The 13,106-nt window shown below is 38.2% G+C and overlaps 1 protein-coding gene across 1 annotated transcript in view; it reads left to right on the top strand.

The window, feature by feature from the left end:
• LOC121409724 (ATP-dependent DNA helicase Q4-like) overlaps nucleotides 1-12,832 on the top strand; it is a 29,581-nt gene extending 16,749 nt beyond the window's left edge. Inside the window, exons 10-19 of the mRNA XM_041601632.1 lie at nucleotides 1,499-1,690; nucleotides 2,231-2,413; nucleotides 3,189-3,462; nucleotides 4,049-4,311; nucleotides 6,147-6,272; nucleotides 6,555-6,705; nucleotides 7,714-8,025; nucleotides 9,725-9,902; nucleotides 11,132-11,273; nucleotides 11,899-12,832. Coding sequence (XP_041457566.1) covers nucleotides 1,499-1,690; nucleotides 2,231-2,413; nucleotides 3,189-3,462; nucleotides 4,049-4,311; nucleotides 6,147-6,272; nucleotides 6,555-6,705; nucleotides 7,714-8,025; nucleotides 9,725-9,902; nucleotides 11,132-11,273; nucleotides 11,899-12,132 — 2,055 coding nt within the window. The 3' untranslated portion in view covers nucleotides 12,133-12,832. The remainder of the gene's footprint in view (nucleotides 1-1,498; nucleotides 1,691-2,230; nucleotides 2,414-3,188; nucleotides 3,463-4,048; nucleotides 4,312-6,146; nucleotides 6,273-6,554; nucleotides 6,706-7,713; nucleotides 8,026-9,724; nucleotides 9,903-11,131; nucleotides 11,274-11,898) is intronic.
• Nucleotides 12,833-13,106: the final 274 nt, after the last annotated feature.

The raw sequence follows: 13,106 nt of genomic DNA, 5'->3' as shown, positions 1-13,106 counted from the left end.
AGAATGTCCAATTTGTTTACAAGTAAAGGCCAGTTGGTCCATTAGGCATGGTCATAACTCAAGAAGTTTTCCTTTTGATATTATGACTGTGATGACATGCAGAATATTTCTCTCTTTTTTGGTAAAATAATCTGTCCGGTTTATTGAGATATCTTTTATACCAGTTTTTTTCTGCTAACCATAAAAGCCCTCCCTCCCCCCAAAACCCTGTTGTGTTGACATTTTCCACAAAGTCGGTGATCCGAAAATAATAGCTCAGCTGGGAGTGGGTGCAAAACAATTCCCATTTAAAGGATACATTAAAGAGGGTGGACGAGACGGACGAGAAGAGGAGGGTGCCGTTACCGGGAGAGAGAGAGAGAGAAGGGGGGGTATGTGTACAAGAGCAAAAAACAAAAACAAAAAAACGTGAGAGATGACTAAATGGATGATATGGGGGTAGGATGATATTGGACCGATTGTCAAAGTTTAATATGAAATAAAAATGTATTTTGATTCATTTTTTTATTAAAAATATTACCGGTAGCTGAAGGCTAGAATAAGACAGATAAAAATAAATCATACACAAAAAATAGTTTGATTAAAATATTCTATTGCTTCAAAGCAAATATGAAGAATGAAATACGCTCAGAAATTAACTCTTTCTGCCACCTCCACCCCTCCGAAAAAAATCTGCCCTATGATAGACAGAAACAAGCCTGTTTGAAAATTGGGTCACCAGAATGATAACATAATAAACAATGTGGTTTGTAATCTGCCTCTTGATTTCACACACACACAAAAAAATCATCTCAAAGCACATGTTTCGTAGTAAATCACTAGCGGTGCACAGACTGTGCTGTTGACCGCTGCACTGGTGATGTGAGGAATTGCGATTTGGCCTTGTATCGTCTCAATCCCTCTCTACATTACTACTGGATGATATAAACAATGAATTAAATATTTTGGGGGTTTGTATCGTCTTTTGAGAACAAGGTCAGAAGGTGATGTCGGTCACAGATAAGAGTCAAGTAGGTCAAAACTTTGTACTTTTGCATGGACATAAATCAATTTTAGCCGGACCGGGTTACCGGGCCTCTCCGGGTCGAGCTATGATTCTGATAAGATTTACGAGCCGGGTTCGGACCGAGTTGAAGGAACCGAGCTACAGCACTACATGTTGCTCATAGGAGATAGTGGCTGCTATGGGAATGATTTTTTTTTCAGATGAACCAAAATTTGTACAGAAGATCGTCAGGTGCGACTCTGTTTAGAACCAGCCCGTCATGACATCATGGCAACTGACGTCACACTTTGGTAATCTATTGCATGGCAATGGACAAAAACTGGAGACCATTTTGCTTGGTTGTGCCGACATAAGAAACTTGCATATATCATCAGTATTTGATGTGCTTTGATAGTACCTGAATACAAAACTTTTATACATCATCAGCATTCAATTTCACTTTGACAAAGATCAGGTAACTTTGATGGAGTTAAAACCTGTCCTTTTTCCTAGGTCCATGCTGAGATTGAGGCAGGGAAGGTGCAGATCTTACTGGTATCACCTGAAGCAGTGGTAGGAGGGGGTACAAACTGCCTCCCTCACCCCTCCAAAATGCCACCTGTTGCCTTTGCCTGTGTAGATGAAGCACATTGCATCTCGGAATGGAGTCACAACTTCAGACCATCTTATCTAATGCTCTGCAAGGTAAAAACAATTTTTTTTTTTTAGATTTTAAACAGTTCCTGTTTTGCTTCCAAAGATTCTCTCAGAAGGGATTAAACCTTTGTTATAATGCTTCATGTATATTTACTACAGTTGTGATACCATTATACTTTTCATCCCAGTCATGCACAAAGTGCTTTTTTCTTAAAACATTTATACTTATTCTCATTGGAAAAAATATTGAAGAGCTATAATCACTCATTAGATAGAGCAGTGGTCTCATGATTTTGATCTTCTAATGTGCTTTTGTAAATCACTACTTCTCATTGCCAGGTTACATAGAAAGAACCTGGGGAGCGTTTCATCATTTCCCTGGAACTCTCATGATACCCCCAAGTCCATCAAAATGAATTTACTCCTCTAACATTGTTTTTTTCAATCTAACTGGTAAGGAGAGACTTGGTGTCCATTGTATTTTGAATGACTACTGCTGCCCCTAAGACTACCTTTGATAGTCTGGCCCACCAGCAGTCATTAAAACAACAAACCATTCAACAATATCTGTTTTAATCTAACTGGTAGGTTTTAAAGGACAGACTTGGTGTCCACTGCATCTTGGCACTGACTGCTACTGCCACTAAGACTACTTCTGACAGTGTCGCCCACCACCTTGGCATCGCTGAACAACCTGGAGCAGTCATCAGGGGATGTTCAGTGCCTAACAACCTACAGCTCTCGGCCTCGAAGGATCTTGACAGAGAAAGGGTAAAACTTTTTGTTGAAGATAGGTCAAATGAGTACTTACTTACTTACTGCCTGTTATGCCTCCTGGCATGTATGGCAGCAACAAAGGTTCTCCGCTCCCGTCTGTCTTGGGCCAGTCTCTGAAAGTGATCATCAGTTCTGTTGGAGGTTCAAATTAGACAAATACCTATTTACTTCTGAGTCCTCGTGAAATGATGGCCCATCACTTCCTATCTAATTTTACCTCCTTCCCTAGTTCCTCCACCTCCATTTCCTATGTCCTCCAAAACTAATTTTTGTGGTCATTCTATGCTCCATGAACTTGTGATTGAGTCCATAGAAAAATTCTCAGAGACAAAAATTATCATTCCTACATAACAACTAAAGTCCCTTGCTTTATGATTCTTTTATTCTTGGTATCTACCTGATATGCCTTTTATTTTACATTCAGATATTGTAGGAATTAAAAAAAGATGTGACTTGTAAGGGCTTAATCTTAATGGAGGTACTAGTCTGTTCAGACACTAATTCTCCTCTTTTTATCCATTACATGTCAAGTTAATTTGTATTGAAGCCAATAACAGTGTATTGGGGTTCTTCTGCAACATGAAAGTGTTATTTTTAGGGGTAATTGTAAAGGCCCACTTATATCCCCTGGTATCCTTTTAATATTTTGTATGATGCTGAATGATTTTATGTCAGTGTTGTGGTTAAACTACAAACAGCCATATTATTGTGAAGAATTTTGTCTAGCAAATGAATACAAACTTTTCTACCCATGACTGTTAATCCTTAGGCTTTGATCGAGTTGTTGAAAGGCGAGAGATTCCGCAAACTGAAGTCTATCATAGTATACTGTATTAGACGAGAAGAGACAGAGAGGATTGCATCTCTCATCAGAACTTGTCTGCAGAGTGAACCCTTCTACTCCGATGATGATGATGATGGTGGTGATGAGGAGAAGATGGAAATTGGAGAGGAGGAAGAGGAGAAGAAAGCTGAAAAGAAGGAATGCAAGAAGAGCAGCTATCAGAAGAAAATCAGAAAGTCAAAGAAGAATAGGAAACCAGGTAAAACTAATGTTTGAATTTTCTCTATTATGCTCAGATATGCCCAGGGACCACTTTGGACATTTTGGGGGCTAAATCGCCCTTTTACTACTTGAATGCAACACGCCCAGATATTGTATGTGTGGACATATTACACATCAATCTGAAGAAATTTACCTAAAATTTTTTTTTTACATATTTGCTTGAGACTACATTCATTGATATAATAGGGCTTAAATATTTGTGATGATTTGGTGTTATTGAATGGGAATCTTTCGATCATCCCAGAAATAAAGTATCCAGACATTGACCCTCATTACGCTGATAACTTTTTAAAACAACATTTATAAATACAGATGATAAACTGGACTTTGTAATAGTTCTCTGTATGGATGAATGACTTCCTGTGCTGATGTTTCTGTTCATGGTTTTGATTTGACTTTGTATGCAGAGAATATTTTTGTTGTTTTTTGGGGGGCTTGAAAATATGTACCAATATTAGCTCATAGAGTAAAAAATTCGATAAAAATATTTCTAAGTTGAATATGCTTGAAAGATAAAATTGAATCACATAGAAAATAGCTACAATCTTGATGCTCTCTTTCAGCCAAACTTGAAGTGAACAGTTGCGAGGCCTACCATGCTGGAAAGTCCCCCGCAGAGCGCAGGAGAGTTCAGAACTGCTTCATGTCCGGCAACCTACGCATAGTGGTTGCTACTGTGGCGTTCGGTATGGGGCTGGACAAAGCCGATGTGAGAGCCGTGATTCATTTCAATCTGCCGAGGACATTCGAGAGCTTTGTTCAAGAGATAGGAAGAGCTGGGAGAGATGGGCTGCCGGCACATTGCCATGTCTTCCTTGATAAGACTGTGAGTGAACGCTATGAAAAAGAATTTGTTATTGACAATAATATTGATAATATTCCACCTCTATATGCTTTTAAAGACAGTATTATTGCTGAATTCAAAACCTTCTTAGGTTGTGACATATAGGGCGTATAAAGCTGTGAGATACAATGTATGAAGTCTTGAAAACTGACCAGACACAGGGATATGGCTACTTTGGTTTTTCTGATAAGATTTAAGAAGTTCTAGGGCAATTCCTCCAACCCCAAAGTTGTCTTGGAGATGATTCGACAGAACCGTGTGGTCAGCTGTACAAAATGCAGCTGATAAGTCAAGCAGGACCATAATTATCATCCCATTCTGGTTGTAGATAGCCTGGAGAATGTCAGTATAAATCTTGGGTTGTTTTATTTCTGTGCTGTGCTATTCCTTGTAATCTGACTGTAGAGGCTCAGCCAGGCTATTGCCCCGAATATGCTCAGTCATATTCAATAATATTTGCTAAATTGATGCTACAAAGCCAAGTAAATAAACATCTTTCTTTGTTGGTTTGATTTAGTCATTCTTATTCGTATGTTCTTGATGGGTGTATCACAACAATTTAATAGTGACTAAAAATCAAGACTGAAATTCCTAGAGCATACTTGCCAACCATTCCGATTTTGGCGGAATCATCCCGATTTTTTATTGCCAATTCCGCATTACGAATATCAACTCCAGAATTCCGATTTTCATTAATTTTTACATTGATAATATTGAAAAAACGGCTGGAGCGAAGGTTAGACCAATCTGAAGCTTGCGGACACCTGAATATCGCGATATCCCAAATAGCATTATTTTTCCACTAACTGAACACACTCTTGTACGTAGTTTTTCACTTTGCCTATCTCACATGGCGCGCACATTGCAGAAGCGCGTGCAAACACAGCTAGAGCGACAACACATGCAAATACAATGCATGCTGCGACGTCGCGAGCGCGAGTATACCTCGCTGCTAACCCAGGGAGCTTCGGCCTGTGCCGGGTTACCGACGGGCCGGAGCTCCGTGGGTTACCGCCGCTCTGCAAGTGCGTACGTGTGGAAACGTAAGATCCAGCTCAACGATCGTCAGATTAATGGCCAAAGGATATAGTTTTCCGTGAAATTTTGAAGCCAAAATTACAAATTTAGTGTGTGGAAACTGGATACCGTCGCCAATGCGTCGTTTGGATTGTGAATGTGAGTTGTGACTGTGATTCCGATCGTTATACAGACAGTGCATGGGAGCACTGGGCAGTGACTGAGTACGGTACCTAGCCCAGTCGCGGCCCGCCCGCTTCGCGGGTCGGAGCTCCCTGGGTTAGTGAGTACCGTACCGGTGCATTTGCAATTGCATAAGTTCATGTGTAAGTTACATATGCATTTAGACTGTTAGTCTGTTTTCGTGAAATAAAGCCAAAATTATTTAGAAATACAAGGAGTATTCTGAGAAATATCCAGTTATTATTGTAATGGAAATACATGTTTTTGAAGTAAAAAAATATGGTACAATTTCATGAAATGAATCCTGTTGATTTTCCTGTTTCATATTTCATTACTTTGGGACAAAATTAAGATATTTTTCTTCTTTGTGGACAGGTAAAAGGCACTTCAAAAGTGAAGGAAAGCCCCCCATTTCATGTTCTAAAATTCCAAAAATTTCTAACCGTGGCAGGGGGGTACCCCCACACCCTTCCCGCGCAAAATGTCACACGCTCGTTACTCTGTGTGAAAAATGGATTCCTCTTTTTTTTCGTCTAGAGTTGGCAAGTATGTCACACTTCACTATTTTTTATACATCCCCCTGATTTGCAGAGACCTTTCTTTTTTTTATTCTGTAGGGGAGTGATGTATGGGAGCTGAAGAGACATACCTTTGGAAATTCTGTGGATCGTTTCACTGTCAAGAAATTAGTCAAGAGGATCTTCAAACCCTGTAAATGCAACCAGATTCACCAGCTAAAACAGGTATGTCTTTATTGCTTAAAAACTGAACACCACATCATTAAAGACAACATCTTGATTTCATTTTGTTTGATTTTCTAAGGCCACTTTCTGTATGAAGCATTATAAATCTTCAGCACCAACATTATTCCTACCATGTATAAAATGTAAAAATGATGAGTTAAGATCAAATTATTATTTTGCACTTTCTGTATGAAGCATTATAAATCTTCAGCACCAACATTATTCCTACCATGTATAAAATGTAAAAATGATGAGTTAAGATCAAATTATTATTTTGCACAGGCAAATGAAGAAAATCCCACAGATGAGCCATCCCAAAATATCTGTCCAGGACATGCGTCTTCCATGCCAGTTGAGACAACAGTACAGGATCTGGATATAAAAGAAGAAGGTACATGTTTTATCATGATTATCTTTGAAGGTCTGAATGATGGTACCGATAACATGGAAGTCTATTTAGTTTACCTTGTAGTGAATGCTGGGATTCTTCTCAACTTGTCTGAGCCCTATTCAATAAAAGTTACCATAATGGTCACTTGCTTTGAATCCTTGATTCTGATTGGTTATTGATCAGAGTTACCATCGGATGGCAAACTTACCATGATAGTATACAAATAACGAATGTTTATGAGTGCAATGGACAGAATACTTCATGAGATTAAAGATGAAATGGTCCATCCAACGAGGTGTAGCCGAGATGAATGGGTCATTCTGTCTATTGAACGAATGAAAAGAACATTCATTATTTGTTTTACATGACACCTAAAATAGATTCTTTTTCATATGAAATTTATGAATTTCGATGCAAAATATGCTTATGCAGTGCAAGCTCGATCTGTTGAATATCGTGTACATACAACATGCATCAGTGACTCAGTGCGCGCTTGCAATAGAAAAAATTGCACGGTTGATGACGTCATTGTAAAACGGGCTGAATGATCGATATCGAACAACCAATCAAATGACAAGGATCTATCTAGGTGTCATATAATAGCTTCTATGTAATGGGCCCAGGTATGTAGTCCTTCTCAGGACTATTAGTTTCAAGAACAAGTAGTTTGCTCTCTCTATATTTTCCCTTTTTTTGTTGTATTTCAATAAGAGATATTGTCTGCACTAAAGCTTGTATAACTCACAGTTGTCATCTGTACACCTTCCAATGCCCATTGAAAACTTATTTACCATATCCAATTTTTCTTTTGTTCCTTCTAACAATTCGTGCATTCATTCTATCAAAAATGGGGGAAAATACCTGTTCTCTAAATAGCAAAGTGAAAGATTATATAATTCATGTACAACTAATTTACATATTAAATTTTGGTAATTGTTCATTTTTTTATTGCAATGCGGAACATACAAGTGCAAAAATCTGTTAATGCTCAGAAGTCATGCTAGACCCAAACTAACTACAAAGGCATATTGGTCTATTCCCCAATGCTAGGTATAGCAACCTTGATGTGTTACCTAGAGCTCCACCCGGACCGCTGGTTAGTGACACGCCCACACACCTACACCACTTGCATGCTCAACTTCTACGGGGGCCCGCGAGAGCTGAGAGCGTGCGCCCTCAAGAGTCCAGCCGTGGCCGCGGCGCTCGCGAGGGAGCGGATCAACGGGAAGAAGAGTTCGAAGGATACGGGCAGGACCACGCTGGAGTTTGATGTGGTTGAATTGGCAAGTGCCATGGGATGGGAACTCACACCCGTGAAGAGAGAGCTTAGGCAGTTGCAGTGGAAGCATGATAAAATAAAAGGTAAGCAGGTGGTAACACAAATGGCAGTGGAAAATGAAAAATCAGACAAGTTGATTGGTGAAACAATAAGAAAGTTATAAATTTTCAAATTTGTAATCACTATATCCATGGAGACTTCAAATTGGCCGAATATGTGATGTCATAGTGATGAGAGGCGAGGACTTCTCTTCCATGTAGTCCAATACATAAATGGCTAAAGTGTCATTTTTTCACCAAAAAGTTTTTCTTCAAATTATATTTTTCTTTCATGAGGACATAAAACAATATACTACCTGGATTATAGTTAGATTACTGCCCCAGGGGAAACCACAAATCCCTGATGAATAAGTACTTGTCCTATGGGAAAGCTGTCCTTGCCCCTTTCATAATTTACTTACCCAGTTGCCAATTTGAAATCTAATAGGGATCTCAATTTTAAAGCAGCCATAACTTATTGCTTGTCCAATTTCTTTCAACTTTCACCATTCTGTTCTATTGTTCTCTTTACCAACAGTGAACATAACATTTTATGGATTCCCCTTTAACTTTTGTAGCACATGCAATAGATCTAAACAAATGATATACATCTCACAGGCTATTGCTTCAAACAGCATAGTTGTGTAATTTACTGTTAAGTGATGATAAGTCAAATCTCACATATTCAATATTATATCTATACTTAATCAATACTTCTACAGGAAGTATACCAGCTCCAACTTTCATCAGAAAGTATTACTCATTCTTCTTCCAGCTAAACTTCTGACGCACACACATTTTATGGGTTTCTTATTCACTACATTTCATGTTCTCCCTAAAAGGTCAACTCCCCCAATTCAGAGTAAAGTTATGACGTACAGATTGTTTTGGTCAAGCGTCCAAGGTTGACCAACACCTGTTTGATCGTAAAGAGTCTAGACCAGACCAATATATAAGGAGTTCACTTCTGAACCCAAATCAGATTACTTCAGAGACTGTTAGATTGGTTATAGATTGTTACAGATTAGAGATTACTTTACAGATTGTTCCAGCATACAGATAGATTAGAGATTGGAGTTTAGAGAGTATAGTCACCATCAGACTTACTCATGTTCCTGTATTATTTGTATTTATCATCATCAAGTTATCATCTTCAATAAATATGTATGAACTGTTCAGGCTTTGTATTGCTTCGTCTCATTTAAAGTCTGGTTGAAAGTAAAAGAGCAATAAGATCCAACCCCAGCACAACATTACATGCAATTGTGCTAATGTAATTTAATGTTGTGATTGGTCTTAAACATTTTATCAGATTTACTGTGATCACTCGGAATATGTAGCCAAAGATGAACTAAAGGCTTGGTCCCACTGAACTTACAGATGCAGAGAGGATGTAAAATGGAAAAGAATCTTGCCATCTGTTGGAAAACGCTATGTATCCGATGTGTACTCTTTGCATACGTGTTTCATACGCTTTATATCCATCGAGCATTCGTCCACTGCGATTTCATTGCTCGCCCATGCCATTTTGTCCATTGTCTGGAGCAGATGAAAACGAATTGAGCCACCCCAAAATTTTGCTTGTACGCTGTATCGGTTTTGAATACGTTTCGTGTCTGTCAACCAGTGGGACCAGGCCTTTACACCTGAATATTGCATTTGCATCTCTTTTTTTTCGTGAGGTTAGTTGATACAAATTTGTTTTTACAGTTTTAATTTCATCTCCTTTGCTCATCTGATGCAGGTTGGGTGAGGACTGGTGTGATGGTGGAGTTCTCAAACCTTGCATTCTCATTCCGTTGCCGTGGTAACCTGAGTGATGCGGAGCTAGACGGTGTGGTAGATTTCCTTTATGGGAGAGTAATGCACCTAGAGAAGAGAGAGCTAGGGCAACTTGATACTATCTACTCAACTCTGGAGAGGTAATATTTATATTATATGGTGATTCAGAATCTTAAGCCAGGAATATTGGCCCTAATGATTTGAATTTTTGTGAAATCACATGGCAAAGAGCCATTCAATTTGCTTTTCTTCATTTATTTCCCTGAAATTTTAGTTTCGATAATTTCCAATGTAGATCTACGTGATAATATGAATAACAAATTTCATTTATCCTTAGTTTCTGGCGCGTATCGTTAGAAATGGATTCAAACGTTTTTTTTTTACAGTGTCTTCAAGAAATCCTACAAAGATTGTTGTGATGATGTAGTTGTAGCACGCAGGGATCACCTTATTATTTCATTTATCTCATTGGTGTATTTTATACAAGCCATACCTTGGCTTTTCGCATACACCATTTTCCATTCAAATACTCTGCATTTTTTCTGTTAAAGGGGAATGAAACCTTTGAAATAAGTAGGCTTGTGTCGAAACAGAAAAATAAATAAATGAGAACAAAGAAAGTTTGAGAAAAATCGGACAAATAATGATAAAGTTATAAGCATTTGAATATTGCAATCACTAATGCTATGGAGATCCTCCTATTGGCAATGCGACAAGGATGTGTGATGTCACATGTGAACAACTTTCTTTTTGGTAGACTATAAAATACCCGCAAAATGTCTCTTCCTGCTTTTTCTTGTGATACAAACTCTTTATCCATGATGTATTCTTTAAAAATCTGCATTACATTCCCTCCTGTAGCAAGAACACATGATCTACTGATAGATGTGATAAAAGTGGCAATTTAAGTGAAATATATACAAAAGTAGTGGGGAGAGTTGTCCTCAAGTGACATCACACATCTTTGTCGCATTGCCAATTTGAGGATCTCCATAGCATTAGTGATCGCAATGTTCAAATGCTCATAACTTTCCCATTATTTGTCCGATTTTTCTCAAACTTTCCTTGATCTGCTTCTTTGATTTTTCTGTTTTCACACAAGCTACCTTGTTCCAAGGTTTCATTCTCCTTTAAATTGTATTTTTTGCTGTGTTTTGTTTAACCTATTATTATAAACAACTATTGTTTTTCATTTTTTTGTGTTTTGAATTGATTTGGAAATAAAGTCTACCTTGCAAGAGTTTTATGGTGGCTCATTGAGTATTTCACTGAAAAACTGGCTTATATTTTACCTCTCCTTTTATAACAAATTTTAGTTTTACTTAGTTACTGTAACAAAAGTAACAGATTTAAATTCCTTTGTTTACAGTATCTCCAAGAAATCTTACATGGACTGTTGTGATGAGGTAGATATAGAGCGCAGTGATCACCTCCGACAAGAGCTGATCAAGTACTTCACAGAGGAACTTGATCTAACCAAGATACAGCGCAGTCAAAAGGACACATCTAAGGTTAGATATGGCAGCCAATAATCAGATTTTAAAAAGCATGTAATATGTTGGAATGTTTATAAGTGCTTTACAGACGTAGTATTTAATTATTTTATACAAATGGTATAATAGTTCTGCAGACTTTTGATTAGTTGACCCTGTTTTTGTATTATTTTTGCCTATTACAGAACTGAAAAACTACTCTTAAATCTCCATAATTCACCCTTCTACAATTCAAATAATTTCCAAAGTCAAAGCGATTTTCTGACCAGAATTTTCAAAAGCATGAGTTATTTCGATTGAATTTCTCTATAAAGAGAAAATGATTTCCAGAGATTTGACTTAGACAGATTCATCTAAATGCAGAATCGGTCTGGATGTAAAATGTTTCCTAGGTAAATGGTTATATACCAGCTTGGCGTTTACCAGCAAATAGTTGTCCTGCCGAGTTCATACGGGAGTTTACCAGAAACAGAAGAAAAAAAACTAAGCACAATAACATGATGTTATTTTACCAAATCAGATGATTTTAATAAAAACATATTCCATCAAACCCCTGTGTTCACCATTCCATCTCCACCAAAAACAAAAAGGGAATAATATCACTGAGTCTAATTGACTTGATTTGTTTACGTTCCCTGCACAGATGGAAGGTTCTGAGGAGGGGCGCATCCGTTTGACCATCCGTCAGTTCATCAGCGTCAATCACGATAGGACGTTCACCGGCCGTGCCATTGCGCGCATCCTCCAGGGGATAGCCAGCCCCTGCTACCCAGCCCAAGTCTGGGGCCGGGATAGACGATTCTGGAGGAACCATGTGGAGGCTGATTTCAGGGCTGTTATTAGGATCGCTAATGAGGAGGTCATGAGGATGAGATGATGAACGGCTTGAGGCTTGTCATCAGACACATAGGCCCGGATTCACAAAGGTGGTTTTGAAAACCATGTTTTATGCGGATTTTATTTATAAATTCTGCCTGATTTACTGAGTATACTAAAAAATGACCAATGGTGATGTACTCTTTTGTCACAGTGCGCCAAATTCACGCCTGTTGCCATTGTAATCCATGCTATTTTATTCATGAGTCCATTGTTTTGAATTAATGAGTCCATTCTTCATAAAATTGGACTCATGAGCAAAATAGCATGGCAACAGGCATCAATGTTGCACACTGACAAAATTTCAATATACCTGGTAGATAAGCGTAATTTATACAGGAAATCCACATAAACCATGGGTTCAACTGATGGATTTCAAAACCACTTTTGAGAATTCGGGCAGTAACTTTGCAATTGATTGTACAACAAATTTGCACGATTGATTGTATCGATCACAATGTACAATCATCAATCGGTCACTATGCTTTGTGCTAAGAGGGTCCTGGGTGGTGTTTCATAAAGCTGTTCGTAAAGTTACACATAACTTTACGCACGACTGGAACCAGTTACATAGGGATATCATGTAGCATAAGAAAGGGTCACAAGTCTTGTGTAAAGTCATTCGTAACTTAAGAACAGCTTTATGAAACAGGCCCCTGGGTCCCGTAACACAAAGGTTAGCGATTGATCGCTAATTTGAAAGAGCAATTCTGATTGGTTCCTAGTCAGTCTACTGAGTAAAATGCACATGCAACGATGATCTTGATAGGCCATTTCATTTAGCGATTAATCGCTAACCTTTGTGTTACGGAGCCCAGGTCTTGAAATTTTCATGATTGATTGCATTAACCACAATGTACAATCTTTAATCAAAATCAACCTTATGATCAATATTTTTAAGTTTGTGTCACAGGACTCCTGTCTTGAAACCTGTCAAGGAGAGACATCATGTCAGTATTAGTATATTGTATACCA

This window comes from Lytechinus variegatus, chromosome 2, assembly GCF_018143015.1.
Source record: "Lytechinus variegatus isolate NC3 chromosome 2, Lvar_3.0, whole genome shotgun sequence".
Lineage (NCBI taxonomy): Eukaryota > Metazoa > Echinodermata > Echinoidea > Temnopleuroida > Toxopneustidae > Lytechinus > Lytechinus variegatus.
This window is presented reverse-complemented; position numbering and strand designations above follow the sequence as displayed.